Source organism: Aedes aegypti, chromosome 1 (genome assembly GCF_002204515.2).
Source record: "Aedes aegypti strain LVP_AGWG chromosome 1, AaegL5.0 Primary Assembly, whole genome shotgun sequence".
NCBI lineage: Eukaryota > Metazoa > Arthropoda > Insecta > Diptera > Culicidae > Aedes > Aedes aegypti.
In genome coordinates this window covers 305,504,162-305,528,589 of record NC_035107.1, presented here as the reverse complement: position 1 = coordinate 305,528,589, position 24,428 = coordinate 305,504,162, and the positions used below count along the sequence as shown (strand labels likewise).

Here is a 24,428-nt window from a genome sequence, read left to right as displayed (position 1 = left end):
GTTATTCTTTTTTCTTTTCTGATCGACCTTTTTCTACTTTTTTTCTACCCTATCAGAACTTAGTCTCTTCTTTTCTTTGATATTTGATCTCTTCCTTCTCTCCTGTCTGATCCATTTCTTCCCTATTTTTATCTCTTCTTCTTTTCCTTCATTATTCTCTGCTGTTTGAATTCTTTCATCTCTGCTATCCAAGATCTTCAAGATCTTTTGTTAATTTTAGACTGAGAATCATATATCTTTTTTTGTTCTTCTCACCCGATATCTTCAACCTTCGCAATACGTGAACCTCTTTCTTCATTTTTTATTTTCAGTTTGTGATCTCTTTCTTCTTTATTCTCTCCTGTATGAGCTCTTTGCTAATTCTTCTATCCTATTTGATGTCCTTTTGTTTATTTATCTTTGCTGCCTGTTTCTTCTCGGATCTTTTCTTTAATACTTTCCAGATCTTGGCTTTAATTTTTTTTTCTGATTTCTTCATTCAATCGTCTGTCCTGTCCGCTGACATACATTATTTTGGTCCTGTTACAAATTAATCTGCTGTTTTTTTTCTAGAATTAACAGCATTGAACAAGGGAAAATGGAAAGATTACTAGCAAACTTTCTTAAGATGAATGCAGGCTGATGTATTATGTACATTTCTACTTTTTTGCTGTATTTTTCTTAATTCTTCTTAACCTATCTGATCTGATCTTTCAGCATTCTTCTTTTCTGTCTGATCTTGCCCTTCATTTCTTTCGTCCGATTTCTTTCTTTATTTATCTTTTCTATTTGATATTTTTATATATTCTTTTCTCCTATTAGACGTTTTTCATTTTTGATCCTATTATTTTTTTTCCTGTTTGATCTATTTCTACTTTATTCTCTCTTATCTAATCTCTTACTTCTCTCTTTTGTCTTCTTTGATTTCTGTCTTATCTCTCGTGCGATATCTTTCTTCTCTCTTACTCTTTCTTCATTGTTCTCTTCTGTATAATATCTTTCCTAATGTATAATTCTAAAATAAAGAAAACATATCACGCCAAAAATAAGTTACCAAGACTTGAGTAGTAAGTAGCCATTTTACGAGACGTTTGAGAATATAAAAGGATCTTCAGCCAGTGATGGAAAGTTGCTAACATGTCTGCTGAACCGGAACAAAAAGAAAACAAAATGCTCGCGAGCATCAGAGTGCTGATTTATTCGCATCTGTCGTGCACGACTTAAGAGTTGCTCCGAAATTTCTGGTTCTTAAGACGAAGTAGGCCGTCATTGAAATTTGTACGCGTCGATAATGATTGTTGCTAATTCATCTCACAATTTCGAATCAAAGCAAATCAATTGATTTTGCACTGACACAGCTGAAAAAGTATCAGCATACTCTATGCATGCTAGCGCGTACAGTGATACTTTTTCAAGTCAATATAAACTATCAAGACTGGGTTTTATCACTTTGAAATGCAAGCTGAAAACTCATCATTATTGCCAAAACGAATGATGGGATACTTCGCCTTAAGGGTTTTTGAATACAAACTGGTGGTTTATTGTCGATTTGATGGATATACAATTGATTTGTCTGTCAAAATAGTAATAAATCACATCTTGTTTGGTTACTCGCGAGTAAATGTTCGCAAACTTTTTGCAATTTCATTTAATATGTTTGTTGGGAAAGGGAAACTCACTGCGGCCGAAACGAAAGACGTGGTTGCGTAGGGTATGGATTTCCTTCGAAATTCTAGGTCACTTTCACTGCACTCGCGATCACACTAGCGGACTTCTCGGACGCGAAAGGAACGAAGACGAGGAGCACTTGATTTGATCGTGTATTTCTCCTGATGGTCAAACACTAACTAGCTACAAGAATCTCAACCTCTATCTAGTTATAATGATCCCAGCGTGAGTGCCACCTATTGTGACCGACTAGTGAGAGATAAGATATTACTCTGAGAATCATATTCATCTAATCTTATCTACGCTTACATACTAATTCAAAATTTGCCATTGTTTGGTTTGAGTTTCAACAATACAATTCATATTCAACAAATAAGTTTCAACAATGTTCTGCCGGGTCCTTCCTTAGCCGAGTGGTTAGAGTCCGTGGCTACCAAGCAAAGCCAAGCTGAAGGTGTCTGGGTTCGATTCCAGATTGGTCCACGATCTTTTCGTAATGAAAATTTCCTTGACTTCCCTGGGCATAGAGTATTCATCGTACCTGCCACACGATATACGAATGCGAAAATGGCAACTTAGGCGAAGAAATCTCACAATTAATAACTGAGGAAGTGCTCATTAGAACACTACGCTGAGTAGCTGGCTCTGTCCCAGTGGGGTTGTAATGCCAAGAAGAGAAGGAGGACTATTTGTGCAAGAATATAATTTAGTTTTTCAAACAAATCAGTAATTCCAGCGTTTTAAGCAAAATATTTGCTTTCTTCCTTTTGGGTTCGTCAGATCGCATTTCTTTCTTCGGTATCATCTATTTTTTTCTGTTTTATTCTTAAAAAAAAAGACACTACACGTTAATGCTTCCAGTGGGCTATTTGCCCTTTAAAGGAAGCACCACACTAGACAACGGACTAGCATGCAACGCCCAGTGGCACAGTCGGAAAACATTCATCTCGAAAAGTTTTACGGCCTGAGACGGAAATCAAACCCACACTCCTTAGCACGATGCGGCTAAATGCCTCGGTGACACTATCCGCATGGCTACGAAACCCACATCATCCTGTACACTTCATACTGTTTTTCAACTTCTTACTTCTCTCTCTTTGATCTCTTTCTTTTCTTCTCCTTGATATTTTTCATTTCTCCTGCATTTCGTGTTTCATCATTCCTTTCCTGTATGATATTTTTCTTATGTTTTCTCGCTATCCGATCTCTTTCTTCGTTCTTCTGACTGAACTCATCCTACGTTCTCCTATCTGATATCTTTCTTATTTGCTCCTTTGATTTTTGATTTTTTTCACTCCTCTCTGATTACTCTTTCATTACTTACTTCTTTTTCTTCATTACTTGTTTCTCTCTGCTGTGCGATACATTTTTTCGATTGCTTGTTATTACTTATATCTTGCTTCTTTTACTATCTCTGTTGTCTGAAGACAGCAAGACAGTAAGAACTTCAAGTCAAGAATTCTTTGCAAGGGTTGAATTTTGAGAAAATTGTAAGAAATGTAATCCAGGGGCAAAGAAAGAAGAAAATTTGTGATGTAAAAAAAGGTGCATAATCCACTATGGTTACGACTGGTGATATGGCCAAAATCGGTGCGTCTACTCTATGTGGTTTTTCTCTTTTTTTCTCGTCTCCCATCTAATCTTCTTTTTTATTCTATGCTTCTGCCCGATATATTATTTCTGCTTTCTCTGCTGTCTAATTTCTGCTCTCGTTCTTCTATTTTGACATATTTTCTATTGTCTCATATCTTTCTTCTTTCTTTACTCCTATCATATATTTTTTCTCTATTGTCTCTCATATGATCTCTATCTTTTTTTTCTTCTTTTATCTTTTCCTTCATTTTTGAACCTGTATGATCTCTTTACGCAGCAGCATTTCTTACGTAACACTAATATCGAAAATGTACGACCCCCCTTCCATCGTAACACTTTTTGTATAAGCAAAATTATTTTTTTGAATGAGCCGTAACGCTCTAGCTTACCACCCCCCCCCTTCCAACGTTGTTTGTAGACGGCACCTTAGGCTTTCTTTTCTCCTATCTGATCTTATTCATTCTTCTCTTTTGTCTGATTTTTTATCCTCTGCTGTCTGATCGGATTATTCGTTATTATTTAACTTTTGTTCTTTTCTGTTCGATATCTTGCTTATTTGTTTCTGTCTAATCTCCATCTTCATTCTTCTCCCTTGTTTATTCTTTCTCTTGATTCTTTTATCCTATTTGATCCCCTCCCCTTTTGATCTATTCATTCTTTTTTATGCGATGTCTGATCTATTTCTTATGTATTCTCCTGTTTTATCCTCTCTTCTCTCTTTTAAGATCATTTCCTTTTTCTCTGCTGTATGGTTGCCTTTTCGTTCTTCTATTTTATCTTTTTTCTGTTTGATCTCTTTCTTCATTCACCAGTTCCGACTGACCTCTTTCTTCTTTTGTATCTTTAGTTGAATAACTATCTCTTTTTACTTGCTCCTATTTGATCTCTTTTTGATCTCTTGTTCGATCTCTTTATTCTTTCTTGTCCGATCTCTTTCAATTTCCTTCTCGCTTGTCTGTTGACATATCTTGATTAATTTCTGTTGCAATAAAGCTTTTCAGCATTGTAGAGATTAACATTAATTTCGGTCTGTTAAGAATGCAAAAAAATGGAAACCCTTCTGAAGCAGAAAGATACTTTAACTACATTGCTTCCTGAATTATTAGAGGATTTTTTGTGAAAATTCTGGTAAACCACCTTTAGGTGTTGTTAAAATTAATTTCACGCCTCAAACTATAAGGCTAATTTATCTCCCTAACTTGATATCTATTTTGGAAACTTTTTTCGGAGCCATTTGGACCACTTTTTGTTTGGAAGTGAATTAAGTTTTGCAAATTGTAATTAAAGGCGAAATACATGTCTCATAATTCTGTAAAACAATTGTTCATTGAATATCGAGTTAAGGAGAGTTGACTGTATCCTTATAAATTCAATTAAAATTTTTAGTGATCTTCAGAACAGGTTGCAGCCAGGTGTTGCACATAGACATTTTGAAAAATCTGTGTCTGAAATGAATGTCTGAAAATGAATACCAGAAAGATACCAAACACGAATAAATAAAAAATAACAAAAATAGACCAGAATTTATTTCAAGATACCATTTTGATTCATATTATGGACACTTAAGGCCTCAGTGAAGTATTACTCATCAAAAAGCATATACAGTCAACTCTCCATAACTCGATATTGAAGGGACCATCGAGTTAGGGAGGTATCGAGTTACAGAACACAAAACCAGTGCAACTGCGATCCAAGGGACCATCGAGTTAGCCATGAAAACTAACTTTTACTATGGATTTCTAACTCGATATAGAGATACGGAATATCGAGTAAGGGAGAGATAACTGTTAAATAAATCAGTTTGTATGATTCCTCCGCGTTATCGAGCCTTGAAGGATCTTAGCTTTCTAATGGTGGGTGAAGTTATAAATAAATGGAAATGTGTCGACTTCCCATGATTCTTATTCCGGACGCTTCCTTACTTTTGCCTTGATTTCCGGACACTTTGATTCGAACTCCGGACAGCTCATGAAAACAATAAAAAGAGAAGTCAAATAATCGATTGACATTTCCAAACCACTAAACAGACGTCTAAGGCAGTTGGGCATTGTATATTTCCATAGATATTTATGAAAAACGCTTATTAAAATGAACTTTAAAATTGCAAACTTTTGAAAAGCAAAAATTGAAACATTTCGTGTGAAATGTTTCCCATACAATGAAGATTGTCCGGAATTAAAAGCTGTCCGTAATATGAATCAAACCGGTACTTCTTTTAAAAGATTTTGTCAGATTATGCCAGATATTTTGTCACGATTTTCTTGCTTCATTAATTTTATTGAAAAATTAATCATGTATTTCCTCAAAGAATTCCCCGGATGATGTTTTTTTCAGGAATTCATCCAGTGATTTTGTTTTAACAATTTCTCTAAAATTTCGTTCAGTTTCCTTTCATTTTTCTGTAGGATCTTCTTCTTCTTGGCATTACGTCCTCACTGGGACAGAGCCTGCTTCTCTGCTTCTTATTTAGTGTTCTTATGAGCACTTCCATAGTTATTAACTGAGAGCTTTCATTGCCAGTGTTGCCATTTTCGCATTCGTATATCGTGTGGCAGGTACAATGATACTTTTTGCCCAGGGAAGTCAAGGAAATTTCCATTACGAAAAGATCCTGGACCGATCGGGAATCGAACCCAGACACCTTCAGCTTGGCTTTGCTTGGTAGCCGCGGACTCTAACCACTCGGCTAAGCAAACCCCTTTTTTTAGGATGTCTTCATGAATATAAACAAGAGTTTTTCTAGTAATAATACCTCCTGAAATTACTCTGAAAATTGTTGAAGTTTTTCAATGAGGTCCTCAAACCGTACATAAATTTATCCAATGATTTTGTATGGATATTCTTGTATGATTTTTGTTGCGGACTTCTTAAAAAAATACAATCGGTATCATCAATTTTCTTGGTATTTTCATGATCCCGTTGAAACTCAACCAAAAATTTCTCTTAGCATACTTCCATTAATTACTTCTTCCATGAATTCTTGCAGGATTCTTCATAATTCTCTATAAATTTCTCCAGAAATCTATTTAGTTTTTTTTTGATTATATTTACTTTCTTTTCTATATCTTTTCTGGAATTCTTTAACAATTTCATCAGTAATTCATCTAAAAAAAGTCCAGAGATTCCGTTAGGAATTTCTCCATAAAATTCTCAAGAAATTTTTGGTGTGTTTTTCAGAAAATCCTACCGCGATTTATCTATGATTTCATTTATCGGATTTCATCCAAAATTTTCATCCATGAGTTTCTTGATTTTAACCTGGTTTATAATAATACCATCAGAAATGACTTCAGAATTTTCTTCAGAGATAATTTTTTTTTATTGAAATTGTTTGTTTTTCTTATGATATTCCAAATATTTGGCTAGGCTAGGAAATTGATCAGAAATTATTAGTATTGGAGGTATTCTTGATAAAAAGGAAAGGTTTTTTTTAAAGCAGGTCTTTTCTTCGAAACGTAGCCACTATTTTAATGCATGTCTCCAAAAGTGTAATTTGAATAAAAGATCTCCAGAATGGTCTCTGAAGTCACTTTTTTCACAGTCATCTTCTTCTTTCTAACGTTACGTCCCCACTGGGACAGAGCCTGATTCTTCTTGTGAGCACTTCCACAGTTATTAACTGAGAGCTTACTATGCCAATGACTATTTTTGCATGCGTATATCGTGTGGCAGGTACGATGATACTTTATGCCCTGGGAAGTCGAGAAAATTTCCAACCCGAAAAGATCCTCGACCTGTGGGATTCGAACCCACGACCCTCAGCTTGGTCTTGCTGAATAGCTGCGCGTTTACCGCTACGGCTATCTGGGCCCCTTTTTCACAGTCAATCCTGATGAAAAAAAAATGAGAGACTCTAGAGAAACCATCAGAGGCTCTTTTCTCCGACTATTGAACAGATATTTCAGAAATTTCAGGGGAGTTCTCCAGAAATTTTTTAGAAAAATCATTCATTATTCCATAAATTCCCTTAGACATTCGTTTAGAAATTCCTCAGCCGATTTTTCATGGGATGCTTAAAGGAAGTTCTCTAGAATTTGCTTTCCAAAAAATCCTTGAGCACTCCAAAGCTACCACTTCCAGTAATTTCTTCAGGGATTACCCTGAAATAAAGATCTTCTAAAATACCCAAAAGGAGCATTAAAAAAATCAAAGTTGTGAAGATTTTTCAGGAAACCTTTTTAGAACTCCTCCAAGAGTACCTGTGCTAAATTTCCAGTAATTCAACCATTTTCATAAACGTTTTCTCATGAAATCATCCACGATTTCTCTCATGAAATGCTCCAACAATTCCTCCAGAGATTGTTCCAAGAAATCTATTGGGATCTGATTTTAGAATTCTTCAATAATGCTGCCCATGAAGTTCCTCCAAAAAATATCAAGGTATTTCTTCGGAATTCCATCCTGAGATTACTTCTCCTTGAGTAAGATATTCCTCGAGTAAGTTTTCAGATAAAATTTCTATGAATATTCGAATTTCATTTAAGGTTTCATACAGCAATCGTTCCAGTAATTCCTCTAATAATCCCTAGATCATATTTTTTTGAATCCCGTCCGAAGTTTTTCAAATAATTTCTTATGAAAATCATGCCTGGTATTATACAGATATTTTAATGAATATTTTTTCAATAATTATCTTGGTAATTTATCTATAAAATTCACAAAGACTTATTACATAAGTTTCATCATTAATAATTTCTAAAAAAAATTCTAAAAAAAATCCTACGCTACTTATTGGAGAAATCCCTGTTGGAATTCCTGGACGATTTTATGACGACATTGGACATCTCGATATTGAAAGGACCATCGAGATCATGCTCCATGCTGTATGCAGCATGAAGGGACCGAAGACATCATCGACATAAAGAGATATATCGAGATATAGAACATCGAGATGTGGAGAGTCGACGGTATCTTAATGGATTTCTGGAATTTTAGATTTTTGTTTTCTGAAGTTCCCAGGAAACCGATCTCAACAATGGAGTGTGCATTAACTTTCATAGCAACACCACTTCCAACGATTTAACATATCTCTCCCTGAATGAAACGTTGGTACGGTTGTCCTCGTTTCTTCCTTCGTAAAATTGAAAAATTTTCGTGTATCATATTATTCATTCGTGGATAATTTAATCGCCGTGATTTTCGCAATTATCTTCAAACCCAAGTCTGCACAGTGGGCCTGGCCATTTTAATACTTGTATCATGTTTTCAATATGCTGAAAATAATAATGCTGACAAAAAAATGCTAGAAGAAATTCTGGTGTTTCCAGGATGCTTTCTAATATTGGCTGTGCACGTACTCAGATTAGATTAGATTAGACTAGAAGTTTCTAGTTTAAGTCTTAACAAAATCTTGAACTACAATTTTAGAGGCAATGCTATGAAATCTGTGAAAGCATCTCTGGAGAAATTGCTGGGTGAAATCTCGAAGATGTCGTAAACGAACTACAGTTAACTCTCCCTTACTCGATATTGAAGGGACCATCGAGTTAGGGAGGTATCGAGATACAGAACACACATTTTTCAAATTTTATTGTTTTATTATTTTGACAAAATACATTCAGAACAGTTATTTTGACGTGAAAAACAATACAATTTTACCACATTTACTTAAGTGACACTTTTCTACCGGTCAGCAAAAATTTAAAATTTTAGCACCCAGAAATTGGCAGTGAACCCTAATTTTACTATCAATTTAATCATAATAATCAAATTCATGAAATTTATTAACTCTTGGAGGATATTTGGAACTTTTCATGAAAATATCGAGTTAGAGAGGTAAACTTACTTGGAAAACTGAAACAGATAGCATCGAGTTAGGGAACATCGAGTTAGAGAGGTATCGACTTACTGAGGTATCAAAGCATGCTAGATTGAAGGGACCGCGCATTCCATCGAGTTAGGGGAAATATCGAGATACAGAATATCGAGTAAGGGAGAGATGACTGTAAATCCTATGTTAATCGATGGAAGATTCACTGGAAAGATTATTGGAGTGCTGAGAATTCCTGGAAAAAAATCTTAGTCGAATCTCTGGACTAATTTCTGGGGTTGTCTGCGTGTACAACTGCAGGTTGAATTCAATTCTTGAAGGAATCTTGAAGGAATTCCTGTAAAAATCGTTTAGGTGATACCTAAAAGAAACTTTAAACAAATACCTGATTCATTTTCTTATGAATTTCTTGGAGAAAATCATGAAAAATGCGCACAACAAAGCGTAGTAAAAATGTTGCAAAACAAATTTACGAATATCCTTAGTTAAACGCTTTGTCAGATTCTCTGAAAAATACTAGTAAAAAATCTTATCTCCAGATGCCTGTTTGGTTTCTTCTTGTTGACTCGGGTCCTGTTTTTTAGGCATGAAGTTTCCAAAGTTTTTATTTTTAAGGCACTTGATTCTCTGTAAAAATCAGGTTGAAACTGTTTTTTTCTGATTCCTGTTTGTTTTTTTTTTTGTTTTTGAACATGAACCGTAAGGTTTATTTTCTTTATTTTAGTTTGGTTTCTTTAGCTTTTTGATTCCTGCTTGTGCTCTTTATGATCTTTTTTTCTGGCATGAGGTCTCTGAAATTCCTATTTTCAAGACACTCATTCGTTATCAGCCCTGCTAAAGGAAGTTTTGGAGCAATCTTCTTTAGAAACCCTTAATATGACTTTTGTAGGAGACCCATGTAAAACGTCGAGCTCCCGCAGAGATTTGTACCTATATGAATGCTTCGAAGTACCATTTGTATAATTTCTGTAGTATTTGCTGATGGAGAGCCTGAATAAACGTCAACTAAGTGACGGATAAAAAAAATGGAAGAATCTCTTGAGGAAAATCCTGAAGGAGCTTTAAGATTTAAGGGGAATTCCTGGAGGCATTGATTGAGAATTTCATAGTAAAGTTCATGAAGGTTTTATGGAATAGCCTTTGAACATTTTTTGGGAGAATCACTGTAAAAATGGCCGAACATGGTCTCCAGGATGAATATCAATTGACAAGGGATAACATCGACATATAACGAAATGCATCTTCGAATTGAATTTCTAGCTGACAAGAGCTATTCGTGTCGCAAACATCTCAATAAGTTATGATTTAATCAGGGTATTTTTTCTCCAATATGTACTGAAAACACGTATTAAAAGTTTACTATACAACTACGGTGGCCTCAACAAGCTTCAAGTTTGTATAGAGTAAATCTATCAAATGTATTGAATAGACTGCTTCAAATACGTTTACGGACACAGATGGCGCTCTTTTTCTTTTGATTTTGGATTTCAAGATTCTCCAATCAATGGCGAAGAGACTATAATAAACTGGATATCCTTTTGAATATAAATAATTTTTCAACAAATCTTTAAGATTTTCTAAGAAGAAAGTAATCTAAAAAAAGATCATTGTATTCAGTGGCGATTCCCTAACCTCAAATCTACCTGTTCCTCGAATAGAAATTCTTGAATATCAGCAGCAAATTTGCATGTAATGAGTAGAGATTTGTTAGAAAAGGCGATTACAATAATTTACTTTTTGATTTATAATCTTAATTTGTTGAAATAGTCTTTTTTAGAGTCGTAGAACAGGTAGAAAGTGAGGTTACGAGTCGCCACTGATTGTATTCAATCGCATTCGAAAAATTTATAAAAACTGCTCAATTTTACTCAACGCTACGGTACTCGGTAGAAAAGGGCCATTGATCTTTGCTAAAAGAAAGCTCAACAGACAAAGTACGTTTTCACTGAAGAAAAAAGCTTCACCATTCACGTATCAAACAACCGAACGCAATCTAAAAGGACAGTATGTAGTTGAAAGTACATTTGCATCGGAAGTATCGACAGGATACGCTCGGTGAGCACGAGCCAAACTGAACTGAACCGAAGGCTCGACTCGAGAGTCCGTTCATGCACATATGGCACCAGGCGCGCGCTACTACCAACCAGACAGCGAAAGACAACGGGAATAGGCATAAAACCACCAGGACCTAAACCCCCGAATGGAATCAGCAGCGGATGCACCCAAGCGAAACGACAACGAGTTCGTTTTTGACCCCCATCATGTGCCGCCACCTTCTCTTCTCGGGCGCGCTTTTCGTTACCACCGTGTTCAGGAAGGTAGTCTATTTAATGCAGCAATAAAAATTTGAAAATGCTAAATGGACAATTGAAAACTGCTTCATAATAAAAGCAGTTACTCTCTATTACAATTTCTGACATGCTTCATAAATAATTAGTAATGCTCCATAAATAACTTTAGTGATACCGATAAATATATAAATTTTCTGTACTATTTTACGTATTCGAATCATGCAACAGTTCCATGGAGCAGTTTCATTTTCTCATAATCGCAAAAACCTTTTGTCCTCTAGGGACGCTGACGACGGTTTGGATGAAGTCCTGTGACAGCCGTTAGTTTCACTACAGTAGTTGGAGGGGTTCTCAACTTGTTCGAACATTGAAGAAGATTCGTTATTTCGGTTGTTCTTGAAGAAATTGTTCAAGTATTTCAATTAATTTCTAGGAAAATTCTTACTTGCAGCACATTTCATAAAGCACTCTAACTCCATGTGTGATCCTCATCAAGCAATCGAATCGTCCAGCTGGGAAAATTCGAGAACCCCTCATCCCCAGAGAGCGGTGCGTTGTTTGCTGCTGTTTGATCAATATGGCACTTCCCCCTCCTCCACGCTAGGATACCTCGAGAGGAAGGCACCCGTTTCTACCGGAGAACCATTCAGCCAGCCAGTTGATCGTCGTCCCTATGGTGATACATTTGGGTACCAAGGAGTCGAAGAATTGGCGTTCAAGTTTCAGTTCAAGAAAGCCAAGTCTGCCGCGAGGCTGTTTGTTTAGTCTGGAAATCTTCAGCAGTGCGTTCCTTGTTTTGTAGTCGACTACCACCGGAAGTGAGGACAAAGCTATAGTTTTCCGTCTAGACACATCCGGGAGAAAAAACCACCGGGCGATCATCGTCATCGCTAGGAAACCGGATTTCCAACGAACTCTCGGTTTAGTCGGGCGCTTTTTAGTGGAAATGAAATTATTTTGCGTCGTCTATTCGCGGAACTAAAGGACTGCCCTCAAAGAGTGCAAAATTAAATGTAAGTGTAACTTGGATTATGCTAGTGAAGAACTGGTCATCCTCGGTGGGGGAGAAGGGAAATCCGTTTCTATCTTGAGTGAGTTGGTTCGCGGAAAGCTGGTGCATTCATTAGGCTAATTCCCGGTAATGAAGTGATTATACTTACCTGCGATTGCTGGAAAGAAAAATCTCCGTCTTGCGCTTTCCCCGCCTCCCTCCTGGGTGAGGTTAACGCTACGCCACCGCGAGTGCTTTCCGGGGCTTCCCCCCGTTGTCCGTGGAAACGGCGGCGCGGTTTCGATGCAGGATTTTTCCGCAAGTGAACCGGGAACGCTAGACTGGTTTAATGTTGCGTTTTGGGAATATGGCTTAAAAACACATGTCTAGTACACGACACTTAAGACGGCCTCTCAGTTGAGGTCGAAATACGCGTATCTGTCAAAGGATACAAACTCTAGCGGAATTAAATGGTGTAGTACTAAATTCGGTTTTTCGTTTATTTATAGGTATTCCACTTAATATCTCGAAGATTTATTAACATATAGTTTAGTTCGATCTTAATTTTACGTGAATTTTCAATGAGCCCATTTTACCGGCAGCATCAGAACCGACATTGGCGACATTTATATTGGAGGAAGGGAGGGTAACGCAGACCACCCCCACGAAACTTGAGGTTGACCACCAACAAAAATAGAAAAAAATTGCAGATCGATAGCTCAGCTCTATATTGAATCTACATGTTAAAACTTTTGATAACCATTAAGAATGCAACAATATCAATAGTTATGAAACATATTTTACTGCTTAACGCTTAATAAAGCGTTAGGGTGTCTGCTACCTGGAAAAACCTGGAAAACTTTGAATTATCAGGGAATTTGATTCAACCTGGAAAAAAAAACCTGGAATTCGCAGGGAATTTCGGCTACACTTAGGGAAATTATTTTGAAGCAGTAGTACATCGTAGCATTCAATCAAAAAAAAAATTCCGCTATCAAAACGTTAGTTGATATATATGATTCTTTTAACGTTTTTTTAATTATTCAGCATAAAACATGTTTAGACAACGAACAGACCTTAAGATTGCCAAGTCGGTAAAGGCAAGTAAAGTTCCAGTTGGGTGTCGTTCATGAGCATATGAAACATAAGTGTAAACATTCTAAATTTTCTTCCAAATTCTTTTGGAATACTTCCAGGAATACTACCAACGATTTTTCAATGGATGCCGAGAGAATTTCTTCAGAACTTTGTTCAGCAAATCCTAGTGCAATCCAACGCTTCCACAAACGTTTATTTCAGAGTTGAAAAAAAAAAAACTGCAGTAATTTTCACAAAGATTTTCCCAGGATTTCCTCCAGATGCTTTTCCACGAAATTTTTCACCAATATTTCCTGTTTATTCCTTATTTGAATAGTTACTTTAGAAGATTTCTTTCAGAAATTAGTCAGAAAATTCCACCACGCATTATTTAATGAAATCTTTTATAAACTTTTCCAAGAATTTCTCAAAAAATCGATCTGGTATTTCTTCTTAAGTTCCACAAAATTTCTCTCTCTTCTGTGGATTTCTCTAATAATTTTTCAAATAATATTTCCAAACTCCATGGACTCTTGAAAACTTCATTCAAGGTTCCACATCAGTTATTACTACAGCCATTCTTACAGGTATTTTTCTAATTATTCATACTTGAATTTATGCAGGTAGTTTCTCCAAGTTCCTTCACAAAGTCTTGTAGGACATTATACAAAGATTCGAGTGTTTTTCAGTTATATTATCAAGAAAATCCCAAGCAGTATTTCATCAATGAGTTATTTCAGAGACCCTCGTAGGAAATCATCAAGGCGTACTTGGAACTCACAAAAAATTTCTTTACAAATTCCACGCGGATTTTTCTCAAAATTTCCTCCAAAAAAATTGACACAAATCCTTGACATTTCCCTGGAGATATCTCTGCAAGCATGAATGGATTTTTTTTAGATTTCTTTGGCAAATAACTAAATGAATTTTGAATTTTGAAGAAGCTTTATGTCTTTTAAAGAAAGTTATTGAAAAATCACAAAACAAACTCCTGAAGAGATCGTTGGAGTTTTATGTGAAAGAAATACACAGTAAAACAAGCAGTAATACTTGTCGTAATGTCAAATTACTCTAAAAAATCATTATTATAGAAATTCATGTATGGTCTCATTCTGGTACATGTTTGGTTTGTTTTTCAGGCAAGAGGTATCTAAAATTCTTATTTCCAAGACAATCAAACGCTACCAGGCCCGTTTTCTCCAAGGTATCATCTTGAAAAAAATACAAAACGTCCTCTAAAGAAATTTTGTGGGTGTATCACTGATGTCCGTAATTCAGAAGGTTTCTTCCCTTAAGAATAGCATATTTTCTTCATATCTGATTTTGATGATTTAAGGCACTTCCAGATCATTTGGTTAGAATATTTTTTTTAAGAAATCAAATAAAAATCACCAAATTTTTATTTATTTTTTTAATGTTGTTTACATGTTTAAAACAAACTGATAATAAAATATTTGTTTGTCAAAATGAAAAATACGTACATTGAAATTTATCTTTTTTTTTTAATTTAGGTGCTTTGAAAAAAAATAGTCGTGTAAAATGAACTATTTGTTAATCATGTATGTATTTTGGAGAATATCTAGTACCTGGAATTGTTTTTCTTTAAACCTGAAAAACCTGGAAATCTCAGGGAATTTCATTTCTGTAAATGAGTAGACACCCTGTTGTAGGACATTACTCCGAGATTGTAATTGTTTCCAGTTATCTTAGCAATTTATCAAGAACATTCTAAGAATAATTTTATCAAAAATATAGGAGTTCATTCAAAGATCCTTGTAGAAATTCATCAAGGCATACTTAGAACTCACATAACACATTTTTAACAGTTTTCTCCAAAACAATCTGAACGTTTCTCTGGAGACATTCCTGTATGAATGACTAGAAAAATTCTTTGAAGACCTCCTTGAGTAATTAAAAAAAATGGAAGGATTTCTGAAGGAGTTTTGAATTTTTGAATATGCCCTCCTAATCGGGAATGCTAAAGAAAGTCATAAGGAATTCAATGGAATATTTTTTGGTGAATTTGATGCATAATTGAAAAATGTCTGAAACGATCTTTGTATGTATTCTTTATGGAATCTTCATAGTAATTTCTGTAAAAAAATCTAGATTGAATTTTCGAAAATATTCAAAACAATTTTTTTTTTTTTGAAGAATTATTTAGAGAGGTCGTGAATCACAGTAAAACGAGCAGTTACACTTGTAATGTCACAAGGAATTCCAAAAAAGTCTTAGAAATAGTCTTTTAAAAATGTCTGTTCAACTTAGGAATCTATCTCTCATGTCGTAGTTCCTGTTAGGTTGCTTTTTGTATTCATAATTCATGTAAGTAAGATCTCGTTTTAGTTCGTAATTGTTTCTTTTTTTTCAAACTAGAGGTCTCTCAAGTTCTTATTTTCAAGACGATAAGTCGCTACCAGCATAGAGTTTTCCAATATGTTAATAACGAAAAAATACAAAATGTTCTACAGAGAAATATTCTGGGTATGTCGCTGATGTTCATAAATCTTAATTTCATTAGATGAAGAAACCGAATTTAGTACTATACCATTTAATTCCACTAGAGTTTGCATCCTTTGACAGATACGCGTATTTCGACCTCAACTATAAGGCCGTCTTCAGTGTCGTGTACTAACCTCGACTTTCGTCGGAGGAATTAAATGGTATAGTACTAAATTCGGTTTTTCATCTAATTATAGGTATTCTACTTAACAGCCCCAAGATTTATTATCTTAATTTCATTTTAAACGAAAGATTATTTTTTCCTTAAGATCGAATAGACTGGGGAATATCTGACTTTAATGATTAATAGCATTTTCAGATCAGTTGATAAACATTCTTGTGTTTTGTGGAAATTAAGTAAAAATCATCATTTTTTTTCGAATGGTTTTTCCTGTATTGCTTAAACTTTTAAAACAAAACAGATAGTTTTTAGAAAGGAACAATACTTTCAAATTTATCGTTACATTATTTCTTTGAATACCATCAGTGCACCAGTTTCCGCTCATGTTCCAGTAGCCCGCTCACACTGAAAAATGATAAGTTTACACAACGTAGATTTGAAAACTTTAGCCGCTATACAATTCAAATGGACAAATAAAATCATTCTGTAGACATTTTTTTGTGCATTTACTCCAATTACCTTACTTTTTGAACTCGTGAGCGGGCTACTGGAACATGAGCGGATACTGGTACGTTGATGGTATATATTTTTGGTTATCTAAAACTAACTATTCGTCGATCATTTATGTATTTTGGGGATTTTTTTTTTTGATCTGGAATATTTTTCCAAGACCTGGAAAAAACTGGAAATATCAGGGAATTTCATTTCGGTAAACGATTAGACACCCTGAGCGTGTACTCAGCAGCCAGAGTACAGGGTGAACGATCATGGTATTGTAAATCATCAAAAAACAATAAAAGTAAAGTGTTGAGGATCATTTTTTTCTTTGAAATGGTTCATTTTGTTGAACGCTTTTTACTAACTATGCAATCAAAAATCCTTTGAATCTATATAAATAAAAATGGAATGTTGTTTGTATGTCACGAAATGGCTTCCCAACGGGTCAACCGATTTGAATGATTATCTTTCCATTTTGTTCGTCAAGTGTTCCGACGTGTTTGTGTGTATAAAAATCCCAGCATATTCACCGGGAAAGTCGAAAAAACGAGCGTGAACGTAACTGTCATTTTGTATGGGACGATCCATAGCGTTTTTCAACAGCCTACTTGATGGCAAGACGAAGTTTGCCGGGACCACTAGTAATGAATAAATATTATTCTAGCAAAGTTTAAATAAAAAAAAAGTTTGTCAGTCTGCATGGTAGAATAAAGTATTTCGATTTACAATGGATCTGCTGAAATTCTGTCTTAAAAAGTCTAATATATAATTTAATTATATTCCTGAACATCATGGGGTTCTCAAGTAGATTTATCGATAATTGTTTAGGTCATAAAGAAATTAAGTATCGATAGGTTATCAACTCGTGTTTCATATCAATATTATTCAAAATTAATATTCATGAAACTAAGTACGACCACTGTTCAAGCCACGACGTCAAGATCACCATAGGAGATTTGAACGCTCAGGTTGGCCAGGAGAAGAAGTTCAGACCGACGATTGGAAAGTTCATCGCCCACCGGCTGACGAACGAGAATGGCCTACGACTGATAGATTATACCAGCTCCAAGAACATGGCCATTCGCAGCACCTACTTCCAGCACCTACTTCCATACCGATACACCTGGAGATCACCACAGCAGACAGACTCACAAATCGACCACGTTTTGATCGATGGACGGCACTTCTCCTTCTCCGGCGCTAACATTGACTCCGATCACTATCTAGTGATGGTGAAACGACGCCCGCCTCGGTATAATCTAGCGCGACTGGCCCAACCGAACGTCGCCGCTGCATACGCACAGCATCTCGAGGTAGCGTTGCCGGAAGAGGGCGAGCTTGACGAAGCCCCTCTTGAGGACTGCTGGAGCAACATAAAAGCAGCCATCAACAACGCAGCCGAGAGCATCGTCGGTTACGTGGAAAGGAGGACATGTAACGATTGGTTCGACGAAGAGTGCAGGCAGGTTTTGAAAGAGAAGGATGCAGCGCGGGCTGTAATGCTGCAGCAAGGAACGCACCAAACCTTGGAGCGATATAAAAAGAAACAAAAGCAGCAAACCCGCCTATTCCGGGACAAAAAGCGCCGCCTGGAACAAGCGGAATGTGAAGAAATGGAACAGCTGCATCGTTCGAACGAAACGCGAAAGTTCTACGAGAAGCTTAACGCGTCCCGAAAAGGCTTCGTGCCGCGAGCCGAAATGTGTAGGGATAAGGTCGGAAGCATCTTGACAGACGGACGTGATAAGATTGAAAGGTGGAAGCAGCACTACGATGAACACCTGAATGGTACGGAGAACACAGACGCAGAGGGTCACGACAGCGGAGGAAGTGACTACGTCAGCACGGCGGATGAAGGAAACCAACCTGCCCGCACATTGAGGGAAGTTAAGAATGCCATCAACCAGCTCAAGAATAACAAGGTCGCTGGTAAGGATGATATTGGAGCTGAACTCATCAAAATGGGCACGAAGAGGTTGGCCGCCTGTCTTAACCGGCTGATTGTCAGAATCTGGGAAACGGAACAACTGCCGGAGGAGTGGAAGCAAGGAGTCATATGCCTCATCTACAAGAAGGGCGACAAACTGGAATGTGAAAACTATCGTGCGATCACTATCCTGAATGCCGCCTACAAAGTGCTATTCCAGATTATCTTCCGTGGTCTATTACCAATAGCAAATGAGTTTATGGGAAGTTATCAAGCTGGTTTCACGGCCACTCGACGACGGACCAAATCATCACTGTACGACAAATCCTCCAGAAATGCCGTGAATACCAAATCCCAACGCATCACCTGTTCATCGATTTTAAAGCGGCTTATGATAGCATCGACCGCGAAGAGCTATGGAAAATCATGGACGAGTACAGCTTTCCCGGGAAGCTCACAAGACTAATAAGAGCAACGATGGACGGTGTGCAGAATGGCGTGAAGATTTCGGGCGAACATTCCAGTTCGTTCGAATCCCGCCGGGGACTGGACTTTCGTGCCTGCTAGAAGGTGTCATGCGGAGTGCCGGGTTCAATAACCGAGGTACGATTTTCACAAGATCTAGCCAATTTGTTTGCTTCGCGGATGATATGGATATTGTCGGCAGAACATTTGGAACGGTGGCAGACCTGTACACCCACCTGAAACGTGAAGCGACAAAAGTCGGCCTGTTGGTGAATGCGTCAAAAACAAAGTTGATAAGTTCGTCTTTCTCGGATCCTTGTTAAAGGCTGATTACAACGTTAGTCGGGAAATACGGAGACGCATAATCAGTGGAAGTCGCGCCTACTATGGGCTCCAGAAGAAGCTGCGTTCGAGAAAGATTCACCCCCGCACCAAATGTACCATGTACAAAACGCTAATAAGACCGGTGGTCCTCTACACGAAGCATGGACCATGCTGGAAGAGGACTTGCAAGCACTTGGAGTGTTCGAACGAAGGGCGCTTAGGACGATCTTTGGCGGTGTGCAGGAGAACGGTGTGTGGCGGCGGAGAATGAACCACAAGCTCGCTAGGCTCTACGGCGAACCCAGTATCCAGAAGGTTGCGAAAGCCGGAAGAGTGCGCTGGGCAGGGCATGTTGCAAGACTACCGGACAACACTCCTGCAAAGATGGTGTTCGCGACGAATCCGGTTGGTACAAGAAGGGGAGCACAGCGAGCGAGATGCAACAAGATCTGGATAGCGTGGGCCAAAATCGAAGTTGGAAGGACACAGCCATGGACCGAGTAAATTGGCGTAACATCGTTAACGAGGTTTTATCAAATTAATTGATCTGCCACCAACTAAATAAATAAATAATGTATCAAGTCTTGTAAGCTCACGTGGAACATTTGAATTGAACCACAATAATCACTTGACCATTTCATTAGATACAGGAGACCGGAAGTCTTTGAATGCGGACACACTCAAATCAAACGTTGATTTCCATGCTGTGCCAATTAAAATCATATGTATTCGACGAAATATAACCTTTGGAAGCTTTTCCCGCCATTTTAAATAGAGATGACCAATTTAAATCTAGTTTCATAACCACTTTTTTGATTTCTAAAGACCGATTGTTGTTATGAGAAAACACATATTATGCGAATCATCAAATTTGAACTTATAAAGTTGGAACATTCTGAACATTTTGAGTTTTGTTAAGTAACTCCGGTATTTAGTACTAAAGTTGGAATACTAATATGTTTAAGAAAGAATTATCTTGTAGCACAAAAAGGTAAATTTGAAGGATACACGCATCATGAGAAAAGTAAAATACAACTGTTTCGCAAAGGTAAATCTATCGGAAGCTAATTAAGAGTATTTAAGATACAGTCGAACATGCCGGAGCACAGTTTTAGTAATAAAGTTCCACTATTTTATTTCGGAAGATCAAAGATTCATTTATGTAATTTATACTGGGAGTCATTGTGCGAATCCTTGTAAGATTTCAATCCTGAAATGATTCTAATGAGAATCCTGAATGGGTTCTGATTAATATTATTATTATTTATTTCATAATTCATCGAACAAAAATGTCTACATGAATATTCTTTATTTTAACAGTAAACTTCACAAATTTCTAGAATATAAACGATTACGGAAGACATCAATACTAACATTAAAATCAAGCATGCCATACACACAGTTAAAAACTTCGCACATTCTTCGAATTGGCTCATGCTGAGCGTAGTCAGTTCGTTGGAAGTCCAGCCTAAGGAAATTTCGAGTACGTAGGGGTCTGGGTACTACATTCAAATTGAATCTGGATTGAATAAAAGGAGCATCAATGTTCGCGGTAATGATTTTTCCAGCAAAAACGGCTATCATCATCTTTCTCCGTTTTTCAAGTGTGTCCAGCGCGGCATCGATTCTTATATGGAGGAAGCTCATCAGGGTTGCTCCATGGAAGAAATCGCAAAGCGTACCGGATAAATTTAGCCTGTATTGACTCGATTCGCTTTATCCAGACGTCATGGTACGGACTCCACACAGTTGAAGCGGTTTCACGAGTTGAACGTACCAAAGAACAGTAAAGAGCCTTTATACAATGTGAACTCCTTAGACAGACGAAAGATAAATCCTGAGCTCCTGTTGGCTTTAGCAGTAATGTACGAGTAGTGTTCTCTGAATGTAAGCTGGCTATCAAGAATCACCCCGAGGTCTCTAAAGCTTGCAACTCTTTCAATCGCATTTCCTCTGATTGTGTAAGGCCATATCAAAAGATTCCTACATCGTGAGAATGATATCACAGCACATTTTTCAACGCTTATGCACATAAAGTTGGCCTTGCACCATTGGGAAAACAAATCTATGAGTCTCTGAAGTTGCCTACAGTCGTCTGCAGATTCAACGATAAGAAATATTTTTAAATCATCCGCATATACTAATCGGCATCCAGCAGGTATAACAAGGCACACATCATTTAAATACAACGAGAAGAGTAACGGTCCAAGGTTGCTTCCTTGAATAACGCCTGAATGGTTAGTGAACGCAACTTACTGACAATTGCCCAGCTTCACACACAACTGTCGATTCACGAGGTACGATTTCAACCATTGTACAAAATCCGTTGGTGATCCCAGTCGATGTATTTTTCGGAGCAGTAGCTGATGGTTGACTCGATCAAATGCAGCTTTCAGATCCGTATTAACCGTATCAATTTGAGCACCTTCTCCCATATTGGTGATACAGAAAGAAGTAAATTGTACTAGATTCGTTGAAATAGATCTTCCCGGAAAGAAACCATGCTGGTCCGGCGAAATGTAAGTTTTTGATGCGCACAGAAGGTCTTGGCTTACTAGAGTTTCCAACAAATTAGATCCACAACAGAGTGAAGTTATTCCTTTATAGTTCGCCTAGAATCCTAGAAGGCTTCTAATGAAATCCCTGGAAGGTTTCTGATAAGTTCCTTTATTCCTGGAAGGTTTCTGATAAAAATCCTGGAAATATTATAATGAGAATGCTAGAAGAGTATCTTTGAGAATCCCATAATTTCAGGTTAAATATCTGCCATTTTTGCGATGAAAATTCTAGAATTGTGGAAACATTTGATGTGAATCCTGTAAAAATTCTAATAAAAATACAAAAAAAAAATCTGATGAGAATCCAGAAAGGGCTCTAATCAGAATATTGAAAAGAATTGGATACAAATCCTAGGAGGATTGTGTCGCAAATATTTACCCTGGAAGGATTCTGATGAGAATCCTGAAGTATTCTGAAGAAAAAAGGTTTTGATAAGAATCATGAAAGGAGTCCTTTAGAGATTTTGATGATGGAACGATTCTGTTGAGAATTCGGCATCGATGCTGATGAAATCCTGGAAGGATTATGATTTAAATCGTGAGAGGATTCTTATGGATACTTTGAAAGGAGTGTGATGAGAATTCTCGGAAGATTTCTGATTTCTACGAGAATTGTAAAAAGCATCTCAAGAGATAATCTCTGATAAAAATCTTGAGAGGGTTCTGAAAAGAATTCTGAAAGAATTTCAACGAGATTCCTGAGAAAATTATGAACAGAATCCTGAGACATTTTGATGAGAATCCTGCAAGGAATGGATGCAGTTGGAGGTGGCCCAAGCTGGAAGGATACGATGGGCAGGGCATGTTGCAAGAATGCCGGATAGCAACCCTGCAAAGATGGTGTTCGCTTCGGATCCGGTTGGTACAAGAAGGCGTGGAGCGCAGCGAGCTAGGTGGGCGGATCAAGTGCGTATCGATTTGGCGAGCGTGGGGCAGAACCGAGGATGGAGAGATGCGGCCACGAACCGAGTATTGTGGCGTGAAATTATTGATTCAGTGTTATCTGTTTAGATGTTAACTAAATAAAAGAATGCCTCAAAAACCTACACCACGAGATCAACTAATAATTTGAATCAAATTTCGTGTACCATGAACCGGTCTATTGGGGCCTCTCCGGCAAACGCTAGTATGAATGGAGCGGTTTGGCTATATTGACCCAAAGCTTCCCTGAATTTTATTTTTTTTTCAGGTTACTTCCAGCCATTCGTTTGCTCAAATTCTAAAAGTAGTGTAGTTTTATTTTCCATAATGCCGGAGGATATGCTTCTGCTGCTGAAAAAAAAGTATTAACGAAGCGAGCGATGGCGTGGGTTACTTGCAATAAATGACAATTTAAATCATCTATATGCCGGATATCTTTTGGAAGGGACTAGAAACAAAATAAAAATATAAGAGAAGAAGGTCAATTCTAATGTTGGTGATCGCAATGAAATCCTGTCTCAATTAGGAATAGGGGTGTATTCAACTTTGTACCCATTTATTTTTTTTAATAATGATGACTGTAGTTTCAGTAACTCTCCCACTCTCCATGGATGCACGGGAGTATGCATCCACAATAAAACATTTGTTGATAGAATTCGTTCAAGACTTTCAGTAATACATTATTAATAGCATTTTTATTATACTCTCCATTTTCAGATCGCCTTATCTCCCATAACCACCCAAGAGCCTTAAATCAGCAACCACAGCGTTTCATTTTACCGCTATACCAAATAAGCCGTGCATGAATATCCAAATAAGTCCAACACTATATCATACTAGCAGCCGATCCGATACTATTCGCACATAACATAACCGATACAGGGTTCAACATAGTAATATCATTTTGACACATAATTACCTTAAAAAAGCACAACCAACCTAGTTTACACCAAAATGGCCACCCGTTTGGCGACGCAGCGTAGTTTCATAACTGTAACCCCAATTGCGAACCCCACCCCAACATCCCCCACCACAACGGTTGCCGCCCCGGTAACCTCTTCCCCAAGTCCCGTTGGTGCAACGGGAGGAGGATCTCCCTCGAGCGTTGACACCTCCTCCATAGTGGTAACGTCCCCAACGGCGGTGACTCCCAGCATTACGGCGATCCCCACAGCGGCCCTCAAAAACGGTACAGGAAAATCCATATCCAACCAATCGACGGTAGCGGCCTCAGCCGCGGCCACAACACCCACCGTCATCCCGACCAGCCTGATCGCCAATAACCTTAGCATTGCAAATCTTCTAGGCACCGCCAATGGCAGCTTGACCTTGCAGCAGATCATCCAACAGGTATGCTTCCTCCCTCCTCGTAGTTTTAAGGCTTTTTGATCAGCGGAACTTTACTCCCAGCAGTGTTCCACATTGCAGAAGAAAATCGTAATCCACCCGAATGGAACCGTCATCGACATTGTGCCGATCGACGAGGCCGACTCGCCGGAAGACTCCAAGGTGGGCGTACAGTTGGCAGTGGGTGCGGAGAGTGCGGAAACGGCGGCAGCGGTCAACGGAAACGGCCAGCAGCATGTGACCGCCCAGGTGGCGGTCGTGCAGGCGCAGAGCCCCAATGATGGCGGACCGCAGTACATCACCGTGACCGGTAAGTCGATTATTTTTTTCTCTATTCCCCTTTACCAAGCAGAACTCCTGAACAAACTTGTTTTTCGAGCTAAAGTATATCGAGGA

General features: G+C 37.7%; 1 protein-coding gene across 9 annotated transcripts in view; it reads left to right on the top strand.

The window, feature by feature from the left end:
• Positions 1-24,428, top strand: part of LOC5576136 (DNA-binding protein RFX2) — a 169,618-nt gene that overhangs the window by 1,197 nt on the left and 143,993 nt on the right. For 3 of the 9 annotated variants that reach the window (XM_021838426.1, XM_021838421.1, XM_021838429.1), the window contains exons 2-3: positions 23,403-24,035; positions 24,096-24,342. In XM_021838426.1, coding sequence (XP_021694118.1) covers positions 23,640-24,035; positions 24,096-24,342 — 643 coding nt within the window. In that variant the 5' untranslated portion in view covers positions 23,403-23,639. Of the gene's footprint in view, positions 1-11,985; positions 12,315-23,402; positions 24,036-24,095; positions 24,343-24,428 lie in introns of those variants that run through there. The other 6 variants (XM_021838428.1, XM_021838427.1, XM_021838425.1 and 3 more) reach the window with 6 other exon arrangements.